A 26043-nucleotide genomic window follows, 5' to 3' on the forward strand; every position below is an offset into this window, starting at 1 on the left:
GCATAACAACCAACCATTTGCAGCTTCATTAAACTCTTCAATTCACCAAAATGTTCAGGCAACTCCTCGATCTCTATGCATCTATACATGTCAAGAAAGTTTAACTTTTGGAGATTTCTGATCGACTCCGGCAGCTCTGACAAGAGGGTACAATACCTTAGACTCAATACTTCTAGATTCACCAAATTTCCAATTGATTCAGGCAACGCAGATAGCCTACTACAACCCTCGATGATGAGATGTCTCAGACACTTAAGCATACCCATCTGTTCCGGCAACTTCTCTAAATCCCGATCGTTATAAATCTTAAGAAGTTTTAATTTCCTGAGATTCCCAATCGATTCAAGAATCCCTGCAACTAAGCCGACGTCGTCTAGCGTCAACGCTTCTAAACTGACCAGATTTGCAATGGCTTCAGACAACTCGCAGTATAACCGGCGTCTTCTAGTGATTTTGAGCTTTGTTAAATGAATCAGCTGGCAGAAAACTCCTGTCAATTTCCAGAAAGAGCAGCTTTCTAAAACAATTTCCTTCAGATTTGGAAATATAATATGTGATAGTTTCAGATCTCTGCTCTCATCTCGACATGCTCTCAAATATAACTTGTGTAGATTCTTCAACTGTACTGGGCTCTTGGTTATGCTAGAAAGATTGATGCCGTCTAATCTGAGACTCCTGAGATTTGATAAGGAGCCCAGTAGTTGAAAATTCTCCAATTTTGCCCAGCTGGTATAATTTATGACAAGCAGCATCTTTAGTTTATGCATTCTCTCCACAAATTCGGGTATGGCATAGGACGTTTCTGATTGAGAATTCAAGACTAGAACCTCTGCCTTTGGTAATTCCATGTCGGGCAGTTTCACTGAGAACTCTCCATCTGCAAACAACATATAATTTGATTTGAATATCGAAAGTGAATGTAATACATTTGCAGAAATAATGGAAAACCATATATATGTATATACCAGTTGAGATAGATACAAGGCGAGCATTTATGTATGGATATTTTTGTTCTCTCCACCATTTGGGAACATTGTTTCCACATATCTCTATGATCAGTCTTTCTCTATGCTCCATCGGATCACGTTTTGAGTTGTAGATAGCCAGTTCTCTGAGCAAATCATGCTGCCTAACAACGTATCTATTATATTCTATTGCCTCCTGTACAACTTCCAACCGCATATCCCTATATATATGGTCCATGATTAAAAAGAAAAAGAGTGCTACATTTAGTTTCTCTTATGTAAATAACACTTTTCAGAATCAATTTGTAACTAAAAGAAAAGTTTCGTACATATACGAGAGACATATAAGCTTGTTGCATACCCTTGTAGAAGAGCTAGACTGCGATTGTTGAGTTCATAGAGTTCGGCAATGCATGACATCTCTTCATCTAGATCATACAACTCCGCCCACATATCAATGAGAGCTGTAACTTGGATTTCAGAATCTTCTGGAAACGCACCTAGGTCTAACAAACAATCCTTGACCTTAGGCGTTGCATTATCCAAGGCATCAAAGCTGCTTTGGAGGCATTGAAACAATTCCATCTCACAGTCGAGTACTGAAGCACCTTTTGACCATTCATTTACCCTACTTCGCCACGTTTGTATAGGTTGACTGCAAAGTGATCTTCCTACCACTGTAATAGCCAGTGGAAATCCATTACAGTGTTTTACTATCTGCATAATTGGAGGTTGAACAAGATAAAAAATGGTGAGATACGTACTTGTAACTATTGTATATGCAAGAAATTAATCACTCAATCATCGATCCCACCTTTTTTGCAAGTTCGTTTGGGATATGAGAGCTCTTGTCTCCTAAGAATGCTGTGTGATGAAAAAGTTGCATTGCATTATCATCATCTAATAGTTGGAGATGATATGAAGGGCCAAATCTCGGAAACTCAGACCTTGATGTCACTAAAATCTTGTAATTTGACATCGTAAATTCAAATTTCTGAATAAGAGATTCTGATCCGGACCAAACGTCATCCAACACCAACAATAAAGGAATATCACCTTCTTTCTCCACAATTTGTTGTAGCCATTTCACTGGAAATACTCCATTCTGGAAAGTAGGTACCTTATAATCCTTTTGTTTGTATAGCTCTGTCATAATAAGCTCCAGCTTAGGCTTTTTAGAAACAGTGGCGAAGAAGATGTTGTCCTTGAACTTATCTAATCAAATTCAGTAAAAACACATTAGTTTGTCATCGATCTCCTTTATTTTACATATATAAGTAATTAATAGTTATCTATAACTGCACGAGAAAAATGTACAGAATGTTGATCTAGAAAGGACTTGTTTGGCATAGAAAGTAACAATATGATCAGTAATACCTTTGACGTCTTGATCTTGACAGAACTTTGTTGCCAGAGTAGTTTTCCCACATCCTCCTGGAGCAGTCAATACAAGCAGTGATACTTCATCCTTAAAAAACTCCGTCTTCAATTCCTTCAGTGGAATATCCAATCCAACTATAAGTGACGGTAGTTCAGGTAGTGCACAACCTGCTTCAATTCCTGCAGATTTGTTTTGATTCGCAATATCTAAGAGCTCATGCAGCATGCCATTGCTCTCGTCTGTAACAACTGCTACACGCACATTCAGTAAACTCAGCTGCTTCTCAAGAGCTTCATTCAGCTTGAGAAGCTTGTTGGTGTACTTGTACTTCTTATAGAAGTTCCAAATACGAATCTTAGAGCAGCAGTTGGAGACGACAACTGCACCTTCCTCCATTAATACTCGTAAATCTCTTAGGACTGGATCCTCTGGACCATCCGGTCGCTGATGATTACGTTGTACCATCTTTTGGATCATCGGTCTCAAAGCATCTAGCTTGGCCTTGATGTCGGTGGAGAGAGCTTCAAAGAGTAGATTATTGGCAATCAACGTTTCGACACCACCATACAGTAACTCGAGTGCTTTCCCTACAAGAAAATCCCCCACAACCGCCATGATATATACAATGTGAGCTAGGCAGCTAGCTAGCTCTTTCGATCTATATACTTCAAATATTAGAAGAAAAAATTGGCCAAAAGAAAGAAAGAACCAAAGTAAGAAGACTAGAGAGGAAAGCAATCAAAGAGTTTTCCCTTGCTTGATTTGCTTGTGATTTTATATAGGCATCCTGGCGAGATCAAGAAGATTAGGTTAGGTTTAAGGGCTAATATTATTGGCTTTGTCTTATGGACTGACCCAAGTATATATGCTCTTTCTTTAAACTTGCGCACATATCAAGCTTACTGCATTTTCGGGAGACTTTGATGGCAAGGGAACATAACCCTCATGGCATCAGCACTAGACTTCCCTGCACAGGACATGAAAATTAATCTCTGTTAATTGTATGATATAGCTGTCATGAATGTAAACTAATTTATCAGATTAGTTAACTATATTTATCAGACATTGTAAAACTAATTAAGCTTTAGTTGACTTATAATGATCGAGCCACATTATCAGGTTATCAGCTATGATTAGATTAAGTAATCCATTCCAAGTCACATTCATACATGGCTAATGTTTATTAGCGACATGATGCACACACCTTGATTGATATATATATTTTATGACACAGGATTGATATATATTTTATGACACAGGAGACTTCAGAATCAATAATGGATGTTTATCGTCCGTGGTCTTTCACTTTTATTTTATTTTATTATACTCTTTGGTCTTAATTTCTCCGAGTTTTGAATACATAATTTGATGTTTTTTAGGTAAGTTCTCCAGCATTATTGGAGTTTTGATGAGTACATAATTTGAGGTTTTCTTGAGGACGATCTTTCAACATAGTTTGTTATTGATAGTTTTGCAATTGTTGTCATTATTGAAGTTCATGAAAGTCATTAAGTGACTTTGAACTGGTAATTTTTTTTCACCCAAATGCCAACAAAACTTTGCCAGTTTGAGCAAAAGAATGAACTCAAAAAATGAGAAAACCTCTATGATAATTAGATGTTCAATATTCTAAACTTAATGATTTTCATTCACTGCCATTAATTAGCTGTTTTTTGATTCCACAAACATACTCTTGTGAAAGCAGCCCTAAATTAATCAATTGCTCAAATCAGTTGCATAAAATAGCCATGAATACAGAAATGAACACTTGGCCATTAACGGAAATTGCCCTTCCACACCACAATGCTAAGGTTTTTGAGAGTCGGTAAACAAGGGTGTCCATAGATCTCTTGCATGCCAATCGTCGCATATCACTTCCTCTAATTGCTCTAGATCTCTGAAACTTACTGAGGCAGTTTTTTCACCTCCTTGCAACAACTCATTTTCAGCTATAGCTATTCAAGTCCCCCTCTCTTGATGTTTCTCTATTTCTTTTTTAATGCATAAGAGTGTTAGGGGGTCACTCATCTTTCAACCAAAAAAAAAACCCTTCAAGTCGCCAATTTGTTCACCCAACTTGATTTTGCTGCAGTTATGGATATCAAGATACTTTAACCTTTTGAGACTCCTAATCGACTCGGGAAACTCCAACAACCCTCTACAATACCTTAGACGCAATACTCTTTAAGCTGTACACAATTCTCAATGGCTTTAGGCAAGAAAGATATCAAACCGCACCCCATGATGCGCTGATATTTGTTAAATACTTAAGCTCACCTATGTGCTTACGTATCTTGCCTTAGAGCAACCACAAATCTAACTATGCTACTAGATCAAATGGTACGGGTAAAATAATAATAATTTGTTGAGATTTCCCATTGAGTCGTTATTCCATAAAAATGTCATGAATATCTTTCTTTTTTCAAAACAAAAAAAACCACGAAGCGTACAGTTGGACGTTAACTGGAATCGAGCGTCCACACCACGAAGCGAAGGTTCTTGAGAGAGGGTAACAAGGGTGTCCATAGATGTGTCACAGCCCATTTTTCGCATCTCAGTTCCTCTAACTGCTCAAGATCTGAAACTGAATGAGGCAATTTTCTCAACGCTCTACAATTAAACATTCGCAGGTTGCTTAATCTCTTCAATTCACCGATATGTTCAGGTAACTCCTTGAGGTTGACGCACATATCGATGTCAAGAATGTTTAACTTTTGGAGATTTCTAATCGACTCCGGCAACTCTGACAAGCGGGTGCATTCGCTTAGGCTCAATACTTCTAAATTGACCAAATTTCCAATCGATTCAGGCCAGGCAGACAGCCAACACTTATTGACGATGAGATGTGTCAGACACTTGAGCTGATCCATGTGTTCAGGCAATTTCTTTAACCTGTAATTCAAAGAAATCTTAAGAAATTTTAGTTTCTTGAGATTCCCAATTGAGTCTGGAACCTTTGAAATCTGTAAACAGCCCTCAAGCTTCAACACTTCTAAACTGATCAGATTTTCAATCGCTTCAGGTGAACCAAAGAAGCAGCGGCAATTAGTGATTTTGAGCTTTGTTAGATGAATCAGCTCGTAGAACACTTCAGGCAATTCCCAAATTTCGCAGGAATCAATGACCATCTCCTTCAGATTTGGAAATACATGTGGTATTTTGAGATCATTGCCATCAAAATATGTACATTTCCTCAAGCATAACTTGTGTAGATTCTTCAATTCTGCTGGGCTCTTGCCTCTTGGTTATGTAAGAAAATTCGACGCCGTCTAATTTGAGACTCCTAAGATTTGATAAGGAGCCCAGTAGTTGAAAATTATCCAACTCTGGCAACTCATCACAAATTAATGCTAGCATAATTTATGACATGCAGCGTCTTGAGTTTATCCATTCTCTCCATAAATTCGGGCAAGGCATATGACCTGCTTGATAGAAAATTTAAGATCAGAACCTCATCTTTTTTTGGAAATTGCATGTTTGGCAATTTCACTGAGAATTCTCCATCTGCAAACAACGTATAATTTGATGTGAATATCAAAGTGGAAAAAATTAATTACTACAGTGTTATATATATATATGACCGTTCTGAAGCGCACGTGCGTACTTTAAAGTGCGCACGTCACTTCGTTCGCCACCGTCCGGCGCAGACGACGGCGTGCCTCCACCCCAGAAGACTCCAGCAGCGTCCCCGATCACTTTCTCTCCCCGATGAGTCCGTTCTTTTCCAGTTTTTAGGCGAGATCACCCAAGATTGACTTTATTTGAAGTTTTAGGTGATCTCACTGGAAAACTGGAAAAGAACAGACTCGCCGGGGAGGAAAAGTGGTCGGGAACATTACTGGAGTCTTCTAGGGTGGAGGTACGCTGTCGTCGGCGCCGGACTGTGGCGAACGGAGGGACGTGCGCAATTTAAGAAAAGTGTGCACGTACGCTTCAGAACGTTTCTGTATATATATATACACACACACACACACACAATCGTTATCAGGTGCGGACGTCCGCACGGCTCTTAAAGTGCCGGCGTTCCTCTTTTCGCCACCGTACGGNACCCGGTGAGGGCGCACCTCCACCCCAGCGGACTCTAGCAGTTTTCCCGACCACGTTCTATCCCCTGCGAGTCCGCCGAATTCCAGTTTTCTGACCAGATTGACTTTGTTTGAAGTTTTGGGTGATCTGGCCGGAAAACTAAAATTCGGCGGACTTGCTGGGAAGGGAAAGTGGTCGGGGACGCTGCTGGAGTCCGCTAGGGTGGAGGCGCGCCTTTGCCGGCGCCGTACGGTGGCGAACGGAGGGACGTCCTCACTTTAAGGCGGTGCGGTCGTCTGTATCTGAAACGAACTATATATATATATATATATATATATTACATAGATGATCCTATGAAGTAGTCATAGCAACAAGATCACAGAGTATATATGTAGCTAGCTAATTTGCAGAGAGGCTTGTTTCAATGTCGTTTCCCTTTCTCTCCTATTTGGTTTGCGCATTGATAACAACCGAAACCGGGCGTTTCAATTAAAAACCCTTTTGTGTCAATTGTAGTATATAGCAAATAAGGGTATTTGTGAAACCCCAAACTTAAAATATATATATATATATATATAAATTATTTTTGGATTGCTGCTTTGTTTTATTTGAAATGCTGATTCACCTACTTGCTAGATAACTTATGCCTAACACATGACTACATGCAGCCAATCACAAGTGAAAGTCTGAAAACCTCAATCAAACTTGTGGATTGCAAATACCTGATGTGTGAGCAGCTTAAACTTGGGCATCAAGTTTAAAAACAACTGCTGGCACTTGAAGATAAACTTCAAGTGTTTTTACATTAATAGGTGGCAGCAAATTAAGAGTTAGAAGGATAAGTGTCCAACTAAGATAGACTAGGGAAGCTACATGTGGCTGATTACTTCTCCTAGTATAAATAGAGGTATTCACCTGAGGAAATAAAAAAAAGTAGAGTTCAGAAAACATAAAGAAAAGTTAGAAGAAGAAAGAAACTAATGGAGTTCTGAAGCAAAGTACAAGTATCTAATAGTGAAATTTCAGTTTGGTAAAACAGGTTTGAGGTAAGGGAAGTTATGAGGAATCTCTTTGTTCTATAATCTTGTTATCTTGTTTTGGAATTGTACATGTTGTTTGTTAAAAATGGTTATTATGTTTAGCTTTTTATCATATTATTACATGATCTTATGTCAACAACATATTACTATTTGATCTTATGTTGAATAAGAAATAAATGAAGTTATGAGGTTGAGGCTATTACTTGAAAGGGACCAACAATTGTCTGCCTTTGTATACTTATAGGGAGAGAAGCCCTTTCAATGTTATATTGATAAAATGATCTCATGACAAGAAGACACTGGTGACCAAGGATAGTACAAGAGTACCAATTTGAAAACTTAACTTATATATGTGCATACATTATTTGTTTATTGAAATGACATGAGATTTGCTTTACTGAGTTTATAGCTCACGCCTTTATGAATTTGTGCAAATGTTACTCTTTGAGGGATAAAAACTTAATATCTAGAAGGGATGAAGTCTAGGAGAAGTAAACTATGGCTTGCTGTTTTTAAATTTCTATTTGTGTAATAAGGCTTAGTTTATAAGCTTTCTTTCATGTTTGTTGTAAGAACAATATTTATGAAATAAAGTTTTACTCCTTCATTAAGTTACCTCTGATTCAAGGTTTCTCATCTAACTTTTACTTGTCCAAGGTTTTCTTATCCTTGACAAGTTGAAGTTATTCACATCCTTATTTGGAAAAGAACCTTATTTTTAAAAAAAAAATTCCAAGTTGGGGTGTGACAGTATCGTAATAAAAGCTGGGGATTGAGGGTACCTTTACAATTTACGTTAATTACAAAACAAGAGAAAACAAAAGATGATAGTACTAGAGATATGAGGTTTTGTGATTATAAACCAGAGAAAATAAAGAAACAAAATAAAACAGAAAATATCAGATGATGAGACGTTAGAGACTTGGAAATCCACCACTAAGTATGTTTCAAGACATGTTAACAACCAAAGCTTCAATCATTAAGTCACAAATTGGTATCGATTAAGAACAAACCGTGAACGCACTGCGTAAGTCTTTATTACTTCTCTTAATTACTTAAGCAAGATGAATGCACCATTACCAAGCTTTTAGAATAACCAATCAAGGTATAGACGATAACCTATCAACAAATTATTCTAAGCATTAAGATCTATATATATATATATATATATATATATATATATATATATATATATATATATATATATAGATGATCCTGTGAAATAGTCATAGCAACAAGATCACAGAGTATATATGTAGCTAGCTAATTTGCAGAGAGGCTTGTTCTAATGTCGTTTCTCTTTCTCTCCTATTTGGTTTGCGCATTGATAGCGACCAAAACCAAGCATTTCAATTAAAAATCATTTTGTGTCAATTGTAGTATATAGCAAATAAGGGTATCGTTATAAAAGCTGGGGATTGAGAATACCTTTACAATTTACGTTAATTACAAAAGAGAAAACAAAAAATGATAGTACTAGAGATATGAGGTTTTGTGATTATAAACCAAAGAAAATAAAGAAACAAAATAAAGCAGAAAATATTAGATGATGAGACGTTAGAGACTTGGAAATCCACCACCAAGTATGTTTCAAGACATGTTAACAACCAAAGCTTCAATCATTAAGTCACAAATTGGTATCAATTAAGAACAAACCGTGAACGCACTGCGTAAGTCTTTATTACTTCTCTTAATTACTTAAGCAAAATGAATGCACCATTACCAAGTTTTTAGAATAACCAATCAAGGTATAGACACTATCCTATCAACAAATTATTCTAAGCATTAAGATCAATGAAAGTTTGATTGAACAAGTATGCAACACTAGTGTGGAACGCCTACCTAACATGCAATCCTTTTTATTTGGTTTCACCTATGGTCCTATAGGTTTTACTACTTTGAAACAAGTCTTTTAACCGTTTAGGAGATTAATCAACCTATTTCTAGCCCCACTCACAAGTTCATAATGTTCTATGTTGCGCATACATGAATATAAAAAAGCAAGAGTTTCCCATAAACCAAAACCAAATAAATAATTTGAAAGACTCAATAATTCGAAATCAAGGTTCAAAACAATATCTAAAACATTCTTGGGGCTTCAAACCTTGCCCCTAATTAAGAGAAATCAGCCACACATGGCTGCAAAATCACACAAGGAGAATAAAAGATAACAAAGGAAACGTAAACCGTGGATGATGGAGAAATCAATGATGGTTTGACGGCTTCCTTGTGCGAGTCCGCAACTATGGAGGTTCTGATGATGTGAGATCGCTGGCCTCCTTTAATCTTCATGTCCTCCTCTTCTTTTCTGCTGTAATTAGGATTATGAAACCCTCAAAACTCGTCCATGGGCTTGCCAATATGGTCTAGGCCTCAAAATAGAAGTTTTGGTCCAGATCAGAAATTCAGGCAGACTGACCTTTGACCACTCAAATGGTCATAACTTCTTCTCCAAAATTGGTATTGATGATCCGTAAAAGGTTCTAGAAAGTAGACTCTTGTAGCTTTCCATTGATATATAGCACATCTCCTGGATCATCGTGAGATGATCACAATCTTCTGTCGAAGTTGACTGACTATTTCTGACAGATTTTCTGATTTCTTTCCTTGCACAACAATTGATTCATTTTCCTTTAAGATTTCTCCTCTTTTGTCTCTTTTGGGCTCCTCGGCTTTATTTAAGACCTAAAACACAAACTTAGTTAATATGAATATTGTTAAAGGAATTACATAACTAAATAGGGTCGGAAATACATTATAAACGTATCACTTTGTGCTCCTATCACGCATCCAAATTTCTTGGTGCTCAAAGAACCTTGTTCATTATGGCTTAGAGGGACATATAACAATATAAGCTTGTTGCATACCCTTGTAGAAGAGCTAGACTGCGATTGTTGAGTTCATAGAGTTTGGCAATGCATGACATCTCTTCATCTAGATCATACAACTCCGCCCACATATCAATGAGACCTGTAACTTGAATTTCAGCATCTTCTGGAAACGCACCTAGGTCTAACAAACAATCCTTGACCTTAGGCGTTGCATTATCCAAGGCATCGAAGCTGCTTTGGAGGCATTGAAACAAATCCATCTCACAGTCGAGTACAGAAGCACCTTTTGACCATTCAATATCCCTACTTCGCCACGCTTCTATAGGTTGCCCGCAAAGTGATCTTCCTACCACTGTAATAGCCAGTGGAAATCCATTACAGTGTTTTACTATCTGCATAATTGGAATTTGAACAAGATAAAAAATGGTGAGATACTTGTAACTATTTTTCTTTGCATAAATCGATCAATGGGATTTCTATAGTAAGTCAAGTATCTTAAATATATGCAAGAAATGAATCACTCAATCATCTCACCTTTTTTGCAATATCTTTTGGGATATGAGAGCTCTTGTCTCCTAATAATGCTGTGTGATGAAAAAGTTGCATTGCATTGCCATCATCTAATAGTTGCAGATGATATGAAGGGCCAAATCTCAGAAACTCAGACATTGATGTCACTAAAATCTTGTAATTTGACATCTTAAATTCAAATTTCTGAAGAAGAGATTCTGATCCGGACCAAACATCATCCAAGACCAACAATAAAGGATTATCACCTTCTTTCTCCACAATTTTTTGTAGCCATTTCACTGGAAATACTCCATTCTGGAAAGTAGTGTTTTACTACATCCAAACCATTTTTTGTAGTGTTTTATATATTTCTTTTTCATGCTTGCTGTTTTTGGAGAAGGAAAATATTCGTTTAGAGTTTGAGATGATAGATCTTATATGATTTGAACAGTCTGAGAGAACATTGATATAATGCATGATAAGGAGTAATATTACTATCTCTATGAACATTATTGGTAGTTCAGTAGATACAAACAAGTGTTTAGGCGCACCACCAACCTCAACTCTGAATATTAATCAGCAAATCAACAAAACAGGAATGCTATAGACAACTCAGCCGACCTTCTATTCAAATCCAAGAGCTGACCCCCCTATGAAAGCATGCCAATTCTTAGCTTGTGTGCAATCCTTTACCAATCTGTTGCTGTGAAGTTGTGCACCTATAAGCATTTATGAATATCATAGTTTAGAGATTATCTAGCTTTGGACAATTCAAAGTCGGATTACTCGCAATTAAGCTAAACACTTGATATAAATTTATACCTAGTATATCATATATAAACTTTGTCGAACATAATCTGTATAGATTGAGACATGTATATATGAACTCCACATTCATAAAGATAAATAGTTGGTTGAAGCTAATCTATGATCTTACATCAATACTAACTTACATACATCACAAACACCGATTTAATTTTTAAATAATGCATGGCAAGTCATTCTCAAAATTATTTTCCTCTCAAACAGTATGGGGTTTCTCTGCAGTTTGATTTATAATCCAATCCCTCAATCAGTATGTCCTACCCATCTAATCAATAAGACAAATTATAGGATTTTTTTTTTGAAATACAAAATCTTTTCAATGGAAGAATTTTCTGTACAAACAATGGAAGTCTATAAATACACAAACCTAAAATATAAAAACCTGTTGAATTCAATTCCAGAATTCCCAAACAAGACAAACCTAACTAACCGCTGAATGAAATACAAACACAAAAAGTTCTAATCAGAATTAGAAGCAGCAGCCGTGCATAAAAGAATCAAAGGAGAACCCTGTCACAAGACAAAGCATCAAATTCACATAACAAATAAGATACAAGCTCCAACCATCATCATCATCAATAAATCCCAAACGAGAACAGCAACAAAGAGCAAAATCAGAATGAGGGAAAGTACCTTTGTTATCAGAAAACAAAGGAACGTTAAGATTGTGGTTGTCAAGGCCAGTTCATCTTCGATGCTGTTGACGTTTCATCTTTAGTACCAGAGATGCAGAATGCTTGAAAATCTCTTGTGTAGGGGTCAGATTTCTCAAGGGGTTTGGTATTTATACCAAGCACTAAAGAATCCTACAAAGTCGATGAAATAATAGAATGCTTCAAAAAAAATCCTATAGACTCTTAATTGAATACCTATGCCAAAGAGTGGCGGGGTTGAATTTGAGGGACTTGTTATGGTGTAGGAAACCGGAGGAGCAATAGAATTGGCCGACCCATGAATTGGGCACCACCGCCATGGCTTCCAAGCCTCACCATCTTGAGCCCCTGCCGCTCCACCTCCAAGCACAGCCTCTCCTTCATGTCCTGATTTTTAACTTGTTTACGGATTCAAAATGAGGTCTCAGCCACAAGGAAGACGAGAGAGAGGAAGATGAGATCATGATTCATGAGAGAGAGAGAGAGAGAGAGAGAGAGAGAAGAAGAAGAAAAGAAGAGAAAAGACTAAAACAAGGACCGGCCGACTTAACATCGCGTTGTTTGCACGTGCTCTTTAGCATCCGGGTGCGCCGCGCACCCGGGGTTTTCTGAAGAGTCTCTCAAACGCAATTAGAAATTTTTCAACCATATCAACTGGAGGGGAAGTTGGGCAACAAGGGACAAAGGATTTGCTGCCCTCCCGCACGACGATGCGAAGGTTTTTGAGAGTGGGCAACAAGGGTGTCCATAGATGTGTTGCATCCCAATCTACACATATCACTTGCTCTAACTGCTCAAGATCTGAAACTGATTCAGGCAGTTTTCTCAATGCATAACAACCAACCATTTGCAGCTTCATTAAACTCTTCAATTCACCAAAATGTTCAGGCAACTCCTCGATCTCTATGCATCTATACATGTCAAGAAAGTTTAACTTTTGGAGATTTCTGATCGACTCCGGCAGCTCTGACAAGTGGGTACAATACCTTAGACTCAATACTTCTAGATTCACCAAATTTCCAATTGATTCAGGCAACGCAGATAGCCTACTACAACCCTCGATGATGAGATGTCTCAGACACTTAAGCATACCCATCTGTTCCGGCAACTTCTCTAAATCCCGATCGTTATTAATCTTAAGAAGTTTTAATTTCCTGAGATTCCCAATCGATTCAGGAATCCCTGCAACTAAGCCGACGTCTAGCGTCAACGCTTCTAAATTGACCAGATTTGCAATGGCTTCAGACAAGTTTGATAACCGGAATCTACTAGTGATTTTGAGCTTTGTTAAATGAATCAGCTCGCAGAGAACTCCTGTGAATTCCAGGAGAAGGCAGCTTTCGAAAACAATTTCCTTCAGATTTGGAAATATAATATGTGATAATTTCAGATCTCTGCTATTATATCCACATGCTCTCAAATACAACTTGTGTAGATTCTTCAACTGTACTGGGCTCTTGGTTAAGCAAGAAAGATCGATGCCGTCTAATCTGAGAGTCCTGAGATTTGATAAGGAGCCCAGTAGTTGAAAATTATCCAATTTTGCCCTTCTGGTATAATTTATGACAAGCAGCATCCTTAGTTTATGCATTCTCTCCACAAATTCCGGTAAGGCATAGGACCTTTCTGATTGAGAATTCAAGACTAGAACCTCTGCCTTTGGTAATTCCATGTCGGGCAGTTTCACTGAGAACTCTCCATCTGCAAACAACATATAATTTGATTTGAATATCGAAAGTGAATGTAATACATTTGCAGAAATAATGGAAAACCATATATATGTATATACCAGTTGAGATAGATACAAGGCGAGCATTTATGTATGGATATTTTTGTTCTCTCCACCATTTGGGAACATTGTTTCCACATATCTCTATGATCAGTCTTTCTCTATGCTCCATCGGATCACGTTTTGAGTTGTAGATAGCCAGTTCTCTGAGCAAATCATGCTGCCTAACAACGTATCTATTGTATTCTATTGCCTCCTGTACAACTTCCAACCGCATATCCCTATATGGGTCCATGATTAAAAAGAAAAATAGTGCTACATTTAGTTTCTCTTATGTAAATAAGACTTCTCAGAATCAATTTGTAACTAAAAGAAAATTTTCGTACATATAGGAGAGACATATAACAATATATATAAGCTTGTTGCATACCCTTGTAGAAGAGCTAGACTGCGATTGTTGAGTTCATAGAGTTTGGCAATGCATGACATCTCTTCATCTAGATCATACAACTCCGCCCACATATCAATGAGAGCTGTAACTTGAATTTCAGAATCTTCGGGAAACGCACCTAGGTCTAACAAACAATCCTTGACCTTAGGCGTTGCATTATCCAAGGCATCGAAGCTGCTTTGGAGGCATTGAAACAATTCCATCTCACAGTCGAGTACTGAAGCACCTTTTGACCATTCATTTACCCTACTTCGCCACGTTTGTATAGGTTGACTGCAAAGTGATCTTCCTACCACTGTAATAGCCAGTGGAAATCCATTACAGTGTTTTACTATCTGCATAATTGGAGTTTGAACAAGATAAAAAATGGTGAGATACTTACTTGTAACTATTGTATATGCAAGAAATGAATCACTCAATCATCGATCTCACCTTTTTTGCAAGATCGTTTGGGATATGAGAGCTCTTGTCTCCTAAGAATGCTGTGTGATGAAAAAGTTGCATTGCATTATCATCATCTAATAGTTGCAGGTGATATGAAGGGCCAAATCTCGGAAACTCAGACCTTGATGTCACTAAAATCTTGTAATTTGACATCTTAAATTCAAATTTCTGAAGAATAGATTCTGATCCAGACCAAACATCATCCAAGACCAATAACAAAGGATTATCACCTTCATCCTTCACAATTTGTTGTAGCCACTTCACTGGAAATACTCCATTCTGGAAAGTAGGTACCTTATAATCCTTTTGTTTGTATAGCTCTGTCATGATAAGCTCCAACTTAGGCTTTTTAGAAACAGTGACGAAGAAGATGTTGTCCTTGAACTTATCTAAACAAATTCAGTAAAAACACATTAGTTTGTCATTGAACTTATGTAATCGATCTCCTTTATTTTACATATATAAGTAATTAATAGTCGTCTATAACTGCACGAGAAAATGTACATGGAAATGTATGAAGCGATTAAGACTAATAATAAATAGTAAATACTATCAAAAAGAATGTTGATCTAGAAAGGATTTGTTTGGCATAGTAAGTAACAATATGATCAGTAATACCTTTGACGTCTTGATCTTGACAGAACTTTGTTGCCAGAGTAGTTTTCCCACATCCTCCTGGAGCAGTCAATACAAGCAGTGATACTTCATCCTTAAAAAACTCCATCTTCAATTCCTTCAGTGGAATATCCAATCCAACTATAAGTGACGGTAGTTCAGGTAGTGCACAACCTGCTTCAATTGCTGCAGATTTGTTTTGATTCGCAATATCTAAGAGCTCATGTAGTATACCATTGTTCTCGTCTGTGACAACTGCTACACGCACATTCAGTAAACTTAACTGCTTCTCAAGAGCTTCATTCAACTTGAGAAGTTTGTTGGTGTACTTGTACTTCTTATAGAAGTTCCAAATACGAATCTTAGAGAAGCACTTACAGACGACCACTGCTCCTTCCTCCATTAATACTCGTAAATCTCTTAAAACTGGATCCTCAGGACAATCCGGTTGGTGATTACGTTGTACCATCTTCTGGATCATCGGTCTCAAAGCGTCTAGCTTGGCCTTGATGTCGGTGGAGAGTGATTCAAAGAGTAGATTATTGGCAATCAACGTTTCAACACCACCATACAGTAACTCGAGCGCTTTCCCTACAAGAAAATCCCCGACAACCGCCATGATCACAGCGCGAGCTAGCTCTTCCGATCTATATGGTTCAAAGGGGGAAGAACAAATTGGCCAAAAGAAAGAGAGAAACAAGAAAGAAGACTAGAGAGGAAAGCAATAAAAGGGTTCGTCCCTTGCTTGATTTGTTTGTAATATATAGGCGTCATGGCGAGATTAAGAAGAATAGGTTCGGAATGGGAACATAACCCTCATGGCCGTAGCACTTGGCTTCCATACACATGGAAATTAATCTTTGTTGATTGTATGATATTATGATAAAGCTGTCATAACCTAGCTCTATAGAGCGCTCTAGCTCGATCAAATGAGTTAATTATGTTTATCAGAAGTTGTAAACTAATTAAGCTTTAGTTGACTTGCGAGAAATTAATGATCGATCCACATTATTAGGTTGTCAGCTATGATTACTCTTAATTTAATCCATCCCAGATCACATTCACACGTCAAAAATGCAAGCTGGCTAAACCTTGATCGTTATATATCATTTTATGATACAGAAGACTTCTAAATCAATAATTGATGTCTACTATCTTTGGTCTTTCACTTCTATTTTATTTTATTATACTCTTTGGTCTTTCTCCGTGTTTTGTGTATAAAATTTGTTGTTTTTTCTTTTGAGATAAGTTTTTCAACATTATTGGAGTTTTGAGTAGATAATTTGTTGTTTGTTCTTTTGAGGTAAGTTTTTCAACACTGTTGGAGTTTTGAGTACATAATCTGAGGTTTTCTTGAGGAAAATCTTTCAACATTGTTTGTTTGTTTATGGTTTTAATTTGAAGGAAAAACATAAAGTCTTTTATTGATCACATGAATTGTAAGAATACAGCTTGGATAAACATCATGATCAATCGGTAGCTGTTAGAGTCATCTGACTTATCAGAGTCATCAACTTATTTGAAGCAGATATGAAACCCCTAGACATTTAACCTAGCCCGTCTGGCAAGAATAGACCAGAACAAACTAGGCCCAACCCTCAAAAGAAAAGCCTCAACATAATGAGTTCAGGCCCAACTGCAAAGGGCACCCAAGTTGCAAGCTTGTAGCCGCCGCCGTCACCTCTAGCAGGCGACCTTGATCCCAAAGTATCGCCATCGGCCCACCAACCAGACCGAAAATCCAGAAAGGAGAACGCCGTCGGTAGAGATTCTCGATAAATATATCAGGACTTGATTAATTGTAAGAAGGTGTTCAAGTTTTATTTCTATCTTTGTATTTGACATTTTTATCGATGATGATCAGAGAGCAGCCGACCAGTCACATCAGGGCACCAGGCTTTATTAAAACAAATGAATATAGAACTTAGACCCAAAAAAAAACAAATTTTTTTTTTTTTTGAAAAGACAAAAAAAATAGTAGAAACGTACACTTTACCCGAAAAAAGAAAAAGAAAANAAAAAAAACAAACAAACAAACATACACTTCGGCCATCAACTGGAATTACTTGGGCTTCCAGAGCACGATGCTAAGGTTTTTGAGAGTGGGTAAAAAGGGTGTCCATAACTCTCTTGCCTGCCAATCTTCGCATATCACTTCCTCTAACTGCTCAAGATGTGAAACTGATTCAGGCAGTTTTCTCAATACATTACAGAAAACCATCTGCAGCTTTCTTAAACTCTTCAATTCACCAACATGCTCAGGCAACTCCTCTATTCTGCAGCATGCATCGATGTCAAGAAAGTTTAACTTTTGGAGATTTCTAATCGACTTAGGCAACTCCGACAATATGTAACAGTACCTTAGACTCAATACTTCTAAATTGATCAATTTTCCAATCGATTCAGGCAACTTATATAGCCGATCACAGCGGTCGATGATGAGATGTCTCAGACACTTGAGCTTGCCCATTTGTTCAGGCAAAAACTGAAATGCATTATTGTTAGAAATTTTAAGAAATTTTAATTTCTTGAGATTGCAAATCGAGTCTGGAACGGCTGAAAGATTTTTGCAGTCCTCAACCCTCAACACTTTTAAACTGACCAGACTTCCAATCGATTCAGGCAAGGCATCTTTCGAATAAAAGCGGCTGATGATGAGCAATTTTAATTTCTTGAGATTTCCAATCGAGTCAGGAAGCACTCCAAAGTTCTCAAGCTTCAAAACTTCTAATCTGACCAGATTTCCAATGGCTTCAGGCAACTCAAATGAACTGCGACCAGAAGAAATGATTTTGAGCTTTGTTAGATGAACCAGCTCGCAGAGCCCTGCAGGACATTCCCAGAAATCGAAGGCCTCAATGACCATTTCGTTAATATTTGGAAATACATGTGACAATTCAACAGGATCTTCGTCGTCATAGCTCCATTCATCTTCCTCTTCAACTTCGTAGCTCCCTGCTCTCAAATACAACTTGTGTAGATTCTTCAACTGTACTGGGCTCTTGGTTATGCAAGAAAAATTGATGCCGTCTAATCTGAGACTCCTAAGATTAGATAAGGAGCCTAGTAGCTCAAAATTATCCATTTCAACATAACAGCCAGAGTAATTTAGGACCAGCAGCATCTTGAGTTTATGCATTCTCTCCACAAATTCGGGTAAGGCAAAGAGCGTTTCTGATTGAAAATTCAAGATTAGAACCTCTGCCTCTGGAAATTCCATGTTGGGCAGTTTCACTGAGAACTCTCTATCTGCAAAAAACATATAATAAGGGTTTGCATGTAATATTAGTATTTGCATATGTAATGGAAACCATATATATACGTACCAGTTGAGATAGATACAAGTCGCGCATTGATGTATGGATATTTTTGTTCTCTCCACCATTTGGGAAAATTGTTTCCACATATCTCTATTATTAGTCTTTTTCTATCCTCCACCGGATCCCCTTTCAAGTTGTAGATAGCCAGTTTTCGAAGCAAATCATGTTGTCTAACGACGTATTCACTGAAATCTTTTGCCTCCTGTACCGCTCCGAAACGTTTATCCCTATATAGTGTTCATGATTAGAAAACAATAATGCTAATTTTAGTGCTGATAAATTTGTTAACCTATGTATCAAGTATTATTATGCAACAAAACGAAAATATTGTACATATATATGGAGAAACATATGAGCTTGTATTGCATACCCTTCTGGTTCTTGTAAAAGAGCCAGACCGCGATTGTTGAGTTCATAGAGTTTGCCAATGCATGACGTCTCTTTCTTTAGATCATACAACTCTGCCCACATATCAAAGAGAGCTGTAACTTGGATTTCAACATCTCCCGGAAAAGCACATAGGTCGAAAAAACATTTTTTGACCTTAGGCGGAGCATTTTCTAAGACATCTATGCTGGTTTGGAGCTGAAGAAGCAGACCCGTCTCAAAATCAAGAATGGAAGAACTTTCCGACCAATCATCTACTCTACTTCGCCACATTTCTTCAGGCTGCCCGCAAAGTGATCTTCCGGCCACTGTAATGGTCAATGGAAACCCATTGCAATATTTTACTATCTGCATAATTAGAATTTCAAGAAGTTAAAAAATGGTGAGATACCTGGTACCTACTTTACCGTATATTGATGAGATTTGTTTAGTAAGACAAGTAAAGCTTAAATATGTGCAAGAAAAGAATCACCTCACCTCTTTCGAAAGATGTTCTGGAATATGAGAGCTCTTGTCTCCCAAGGATGCTGTATGATGAAATACTTGCATTGCATTTTCATAATCTAATAGTTGTAGATGATATGAAGGACCAAATTTCGGAAATTCAGACCTCGATGTCACTAAAATCTTGTAATTTGACATGTTGTACTCAAACTTCTCAAGAAGAGATTTTGATCCAGACCAAACATCATCCAAGACCAACAATAAAGGATCTTCACCTTTTTCCATCTCAACCCTTTCAAGCCATTTCACTGGAGTTGCTTCATTATGGGAAGCAGGTCCTTTATAACCCTTTTGTTCATATAACCCTTTCATAATACGCTCCAAGTTGGGCTTTTTAGTAAAAGTGACGAAGAAGATGTTTTCCTGGAATTTATCTAACCAAATACAGCATAAAAACATCAGTCTGGTCCTTAGGTAATGGCCATGCTAGGTAAATTATTGTGTATAATTTGTACATATATGGCAGTAACTGTGGATCAAGGAGGCAATAATTAGAAATGAATGATGAATTAGTATATCTGGTGGTACCTTTGATGTCTTGATCTTGACAAAACTTTGCTGCCAAAGTAGTCTTGCCGCATCCTGCAGGACCAGTCAGGGTGAGCATGGATCTCTCATCCTTAAGAATCTTCCCCTTCAGTTGCTCCAAAGGAACTTCCAATCCGACTATCAGCTCTGGGAGTTCAGGCAGTGCTGCACTTAAAGCTTCAATTTCTAAATCCTCATTCTTCTTCAAAAGCAATGAAACACCCCTTTCTATGTTTTGAAGCACAACCTGGATATTCTCCGCGGCAACTCCAGTCTTCTTCACTTCTATTGCCATACTCTCCACGGCAACTCCAGTCTTCTTCACATCTCTTGCCACCTGCACCTTGAGTACCTCTAACTCCTTTTGGAGAGACTCTTTGAATTCAAGAAATTCCTTCGAGTACTTCTGCTTCTTGTAGATGTTCCGGACGCTCCACTTACCAAGCTTAGAGCATTTGCTGACGAGCTCTGTCCCCCGCTTTATGAGTCCTTCTAAAGCTTCCAACTCCTTTGTAAGATCCAATTGTTGGTTATATTTCCCCATCTCGTGGATCAGTGGTGCTAAACAGTCGAGCCTGTCTTTGATGTCCTTGCAGAGATCGGAGAATATCAGATTATTCCGAATGACCTCTTCAACGCCCGCATAGAGTGCCTCGAATGCTTTTCCCACAACGAAATCCACAGCCATTGCCATAGTACAGTGCTAGCTCTTTTAATCTAAACTTGGAAGACGAGAGAGCCAGTACTCAAAACTCAATTAATCAATATTCTCGATCTCACTTGCTTTGGTTGTGACATGAACTGATACTCAAATTAAGCTCAATTTATACAACTACAACCTTCTTTCTTTTTGCTGATCAAAGAACTACAAGCTTAATTATTGGATGAATTTTTATTCAAAAAAACAACCGATGGAAAGCTCGAGTTTGACTTTGCCATAGTCTGGTCTTTCTCTAAACTTGTGCACCTATCGAGCCTTCTGTCTCCGGAGACTTTGATGGCAAGGAACACAACCCACATGGCATCACTTGTGACTTTCATCATGCACATGGAATAATCTTTGTTAATTATATTTTTATTTTTTGGTAAAAGAAATTAAGCTTTATTAAATAAAAAAAAGAATCAAACAACAGGGGTATAAATGTAAATGATGCACGAGACATTAAACAAAGGGGGTTAAAATTTACACATCATTTTTTACAATTCATACACCCTTACCCTATTTTTTATAAAGAAATGTCTAAAATGTCTCTATCCTTAACAACTTGAAGAGATTAAAACATGGATAGTTTAGACATTTTCTTATAAAAAGTGGGGTAGGGGTGTGTAAATATCAATCACCTAAACAAACCATGAAAATGTTTGGAATCGAATGGATCAAACTCCACTAAAGGTTCAGAAGCATTGTAGGTATTTGATTGGGTGCAGGATACCTTTGAGTCGATCGACATGGTTTTTTTCTTAGAATTCTTTTGTTTTGGGAGAGCACGGAGATAATTAAGCTAATTAAGAACTATTTATATCCTTGTTAATTAGGATTTAGTTGACTAATAATGATCGATTCACATTATTAGGTTACTAGCTACGATAATAATCTTTGTTTTAATCTAGTCTGTGATCACACATTAAAAATGCAAGCTGGCCATTGTTTATTAGCGACATGGTGCACACACCTTGATTATTATACACCCTTCTTCTTCTTCTTCTTCTTCTTCTTGTTTTTTTTTTTTTTTTTAAGTGTTATATAGTTCCAGTCTCCTCAATTTGCGCCTGTGCGGCCCAATCTTCAAGCTAAGCCCAGATTTCTTTTAATTATAGTATACGTTTGCTTGATTAAATAAGATTCTCAGATATACTGTTTCCAAGTGAGCTTGAAGCCTTGAACTAAAATTTATGTTTCTGTGCTGTAGCTAAGAAATCTTCACGGTATTTCAGCAATCAAGCTAAGTCGGACTACGCTTCACTGATTTGTTTAAGGTTAGACAGATGATCTATTTGTACTTTAAATAAGACTATTAGTTACTTTACTATATTTGAGTATGTGAGATATGAACGTTTTACTTCACTACACCAACTTTACTAGACTACTCGCATCGAAAATAAACACCACAGACTACTATTAACTCCAGCAAGCCAGACATGATTATTTATGTCAATGATTTGCTGAACTGATATCGACTCTGATAGCTTCTGAAATTGGATGGGATACCTCATATAGGAAAGAAGTTCAATTTGACAGCCAAAAAAGAAGGATCAGTGTGAAGAAAAAAGTACCCAAGAAAATGAAGTTTCCTTATTATTGAGACATTGTTTTTTTTTTTTAATTCGATAAGAGCTAGGTAAAGCAGAGTGCTCTCCCACCTCAAATTTATTAATAAAAAAGAAAGATTACAAATAAGTTGGATGGCACTAAAGCCAGTATCCTAAAACACCAAACAAGAGACATCAAACTACACTATAAAACAAGTCAATGAAAACGAAAGTTTGGGAGACCGAACTTATCTCGTTGATACATGCCCTGAATGAAGTGGGGAGGTTCATCCCACCAAGATAATGCAGACATCGACAAACTCATATTGGCAAGAGCATCGGCCACCTGATTACCTTCCCTGAAGATATGAGAAGATCGAAAATTCATCTGAGAAATGCGGTGCAAACAATTACCCCATGCTACTCGTAAATGCCAAGGAACAAGATGAGGATCACGTAAGAAATTAAGCACAATTGTTGAATCCACCTCAAGCCAAATATGCTTCCAATCCCTAACCCAAGCTAGCTCAATAGCTTGAATAACCGCCATAACCTCTGCATCCACCGAGTTAGGAATTTCAAGGTTTGAAGCAAAAGCACCAAGGAAAGAGCCGTGAAAATCCCTAAAAATTCCACCATAACCAGATTTCCCTGTAGTCTTTTGCCATGCACCATTAGTATTGACTTTAAACCAACCAAAGAGAGGCGGATGCCAATTAACCTCTGTAATCCTAGGAGCCCGACGGGGCCGACATAAAAGACCAAACTTCTTCAAAACCCAGAGCTCTGTTAAAGAATTAGACATGCAACCTGAGGCGAATTTGCTAGCTGCTTTCACGTGACCCATAATTAACTGACTTACTGCATCTACAATAATGGTACAATTATCATGCCTCATTTTATTCCTTGCTTTCCAGATAAACCACAAGGTAGTGGTGTAGCATATTAACCAAATCTCCTTGAGCTGATGACTACGCCCAACACACCCCCATAGTATAATAGATCAACCAAATTTTGAGGTAGACGCACAGGGTTGAGACATTGTGCCCATAGTATAATAACCCCCATAGTTATTATTGAGACATTGTTAGAATAGTCGCAATATTCCAATAGAAAACGCACAGGGTTGCCATAAGATCCCTGCTGGAGTTGTCTGTACACTGCAGGGAAGCTCCCTATAGCTTCAGTGGCCGTCTTAGCAAATTTTAGTTCTGCATATAAACTAGGCAAAACACATGCAACCCAGAAAAATAAGGACTAATTTAACTTATAATTGAAAAAATATAACACTACAGGTTCTGAGAAGAGAAACTCAGAAACTTGAGAAGATCAAGACACAAGCAAGAGACAAAGCAAACTCTGAACTTCAACAAACAGAGCCATTTATGAACGATTTCTTCAAAATCAAAAACCTCTAGTTTATTCAATCTCTTCACTATTGTAATCTTCAAAGCAAACTATGAACTTCAACAAACAGAGACATTTATAAACGCTTCCTTCAAAATCAGAAACCTTTAGTTTATTCAATCTCTTCACTATTGTAATCTTAATTGTATTCTACGTACCAACAATGCCACCAACTAACAGCTAGCACTCGTTTCTCCACAAACACACTCCCCTAAACCAAATCTGCATTCCACAGAATCACCTGAAACAATTAACAAACCATTTCCACCACAATGCTCATCTCAAAGACTCAAACCCAGCACTCAATCAAGCAAAAGAACCAAACCCAGAAACAGAGACTCACAGAATAATGAACATATATGTGTATATATATTTGAAGCTCAACAAATCATGATCACCTTCATAGTACAAAAAACATGTATACAAAGCTCAATTTACCATACCCAATTGAACAGCTTCCGAAAAAACAACAATGCAAGTTAACCCAAGCTCACTCCTTTAATCAATTAAACTCATCGCATCTTCGCCTAATCTCTCCCTTCCTCCCAGTCTGAATCCCATACACACTCAGCTTCTCCATCGCTCTCGCAAAAGCATAGAAGAACTTGCCCTGATCCTTCGCATAGAGCTCCACAAACGGCCTCGTCCTCGGGTCGTTAAACAGAGCATGATCCGACTTCAGCAGCCCCAGTCCCTTCGGAAGGTTCTGGAAATACGCATTGTCGAACTTGTTCGGCGTCATGATATCATTAAACACCGACAAAGTCGGGTTCTTCTGGAAATCCGCGCATGCATTCCGCAACCCGGCCGCGTATCTCGGGTTGTACTCCGGGTCGGACTGCGCCGCGCTGCTGTAGTTGTAGATCGCGGCGGTGAACTCCTTACAGTGGGAGAATCCAATGGTGTGGGCCCCGGTGAGGGCCACCATTTCTTGAGCGGAGAAGCCTCTGGATCCGAAGAGCTCGATGAGCTGGGAGATGGTCATGGTGGGCAAGGGGAGGGTTCCGTCGACGGCGGCGGCGTGTGAGGATTTCCCGTCGCGGCGGCCGAGGGGGACGTTGTAGTAAGGGCCACCCATCATGGTGACGAGGTCGCGGGCGGCGACGGCGAGGATGTCGGCGCAGGAGACGGTGCCGGGGCAGGCGAGCTCGACGGCGGTCTTGGCGCGGACGACGACGTCGAAGGCGTCGCCGGGGAGGGAGAGGTTGATGTCGGCGTCGCGCTCGGCTTTGTTGAAATGGGTGGAGGAGATTAGGACGGAGGCGTCGCAGCCGTTGTGGAGGCAGTCGTGGAAGAAGAGGCGGAGGGTGGCGGCGGCGGTGGTGGGGGTGGAGATCTGTTTGTTGGTGACAATGTCCTGAACAATCTGCGTGAATCTCGGGCAAGACTTAGAGTAGTAGTTTGTGTAAAGCCTTGATTCTATAGAAGCAGAGCTTGACAGGAGTACGAGGAAGAGAATGAGAAGCACCGCCATGGCTGAGCTTCTGGTTTGGTTTCTTGCTTCCTTTCTGAGCTGAAAGAGTTGAAGCTAGTTTTAGAGTGAGGGGGTTTTACTGGGATGAGGGAGCGTGTAGAGTAATGTCTACAGGCGCCACCAATCACGGGAGGGGTAGGAAATGACGGGGGTGCCCTTTTGGTTGGTGTTGGGATGTGAGCCTGGGGTGGTGTTTTGTGTAATTGGAGGGATGCGGGGGACGGAGACAGGGTTATGAGTAAGCGGGAATTAGTGGAGGGATAATTAATTTTGATTAGTGATAAGTGGAGTGGAGTTAATTAGGGAGCGTCGGTTCTAGGGTTTAGAATTGGGGAGGTGAGACAACGGTGTGTTTAGCGCATGTTGCGTTCGAATCACACGAGAGAAATATTGTTTAAAACAGAGCTTAAAAATCTTTAGTTTTATGATACGTGATAGGAAGATCGAGAGTTTCGTGTCTATTGTAATTTTTATAAAAAATATTTTTGTAATTTGTAGTACAACATAAGTGAGTGAAACTAAAATTAACATACTGAATAGCTAAAGGATGTAATGATTGATTTCCAAATTGAGAGAATGAATGAAATAGTAATCACAAGCTTACAATCGGCAAGAAAGCCTCCAAATTCTTCTTAGTTACATGGATAGCATGCATATCTGCACTTCAGACGAACCAAGTTATCAAGTTATCATTAAGAGATCA

General features: G+C 38.4%; 6 protein-coding genes across 6 annotated transcripts in view; all 6 read right to left on the minus strand.

Moving 5' to 3' along the window:
• LOC101298218 overlaps positions 1-2961 on the minus strand; it is an 8869-nt gene extending 5908 nt beyond the window's left edge. The window contains exons 1-5 of the mRNA XM_004297913.1: positions 2343-2961; positions 1780-2180; positions 1327-1682; positions 966-1186; positions 15-877 (exon numbers count right to left, since the gene is read on the minus strand). Of these exons, the coding sequence (XP_004297961.1) occupies positions 15-877; positions 966-1186; positions 1327-1682; positions 1780-2180; positions 2343-2961 (2460 nt within the window). The remainder of the gene's footprint in view (positions 1-14; positions 878-965; positions 1187-1326; positions 1683-1779; positions 2181-2342) is intronic.
• Positions 2962-4805: 1844 nt separating this feature from the next.
• On the minus strand, positions 4806-5474 carry LOC101298510 (leucine-rich repeat-containing protein 1-like). Its single transcript, XM_004297914.1, has one exon. The coding sequence runs from the start codon at positions 5472-5474 to the stop codon at positions 4806-4808; it is 669 nt and encodes a 222-aa protein (XP_004297962.1).
• A 4616-nt stretch (positions 5475-10090) lies between these two features.
• On the minus strand, positions 10091-10912 carry LOC101298793 (probable disease resistance protein At5g66900-like). Its single transcript, XM_004297915.1, has 3 exons — positions 10778-10912; positions 10280-10635; positions 10091-10097 (listed from the first exon to the last, which is right to left on the minus strand). The coding sequence occupies exons 1-3, from the start codon at positions 10910-10912 to the stop codon at positions 10091-10093; spliced, it is 498 nt and encodes a 165-aa protein (XP_004297963.1).
• A 1792-nt stretch (positions 10913-12704) lies between these two features.
• LOC101293386 (probable disease resistance protein At5g66900-like) lies at positions 12705-16346 on the minus strand. Its single transcript, XM_004296518.1, has 5 exons — positions 15474-16346; positions 14844-15244; positions 14391-14746; positions 14021-14241; positions 12705-13932 (listed from the first exon to the last, which is right to left on the minus strand). The coding sequence occupies exons 1-5, from the start codon at positions 16087-16089 to the stop codon at positions 12806-12808; spliced, it is 2721 nt and encodes a 906-aa protein (XP_004296566.1). The 5' UTR covers positions 16090-16346; the 3' UTR covers positions 12705-12805.
• Positions 16347-17532: 1186 nt separating this feature from the next.
• LOC101299083 (probable disease resistance protein At5g66900-like) lies at positions 17533-20897 on the minus strand. Its single transcript, XM_004297916.1, has 7 exons — positions 20210-20897; positions 19655-20055; positions 19161-19525; positions 18797-19017; positions 18073-18719; positions 17831-17955; positions 17533-17746 (listed from the first exon to the last, which is right to left on the minus strand). The coding sequence occupies exons 1-7, from the start codon at positions 20895-20897 to the stop codon at positions 17533-17535; spliced, it is 2661 nt and encodes an 886-aa protein (XP_004297964.1).
• A 3317-nt stretch (positions 20898-24214) lies between these two features.
• On the minus strand, positions 24215-25340 carry LOC101293677 (peroxidase 63-like). Its single transcript, XM_004296519.1, has one exon. It carries the CDS (start codon positions 25338-25340, stop codon positions 24369-24371), a length of 972 nt encoding a protein of 323 aa, XP_004296567.1. The 3' UTR covers positions 24215-24368.
• Positions 25341-26043: the final 703 nt, after the last annotated feature.

This window comes from Fragaria vesca, linkage group LG4 (genome assembly GCF_000184155.1).
Source record: "Fragaria vesca subsp. vesca linkage group LG4, FraVesHawaii_1.0, whole genome shotgun sequence".
In the NCBI taxonomy this organism is placed as follows: Eukaryota; Viridiplantae; Streptophyta; class Magnoliopsida; order Rosales; family Rosaceae; genus Fragaria; species Fragaria vesca.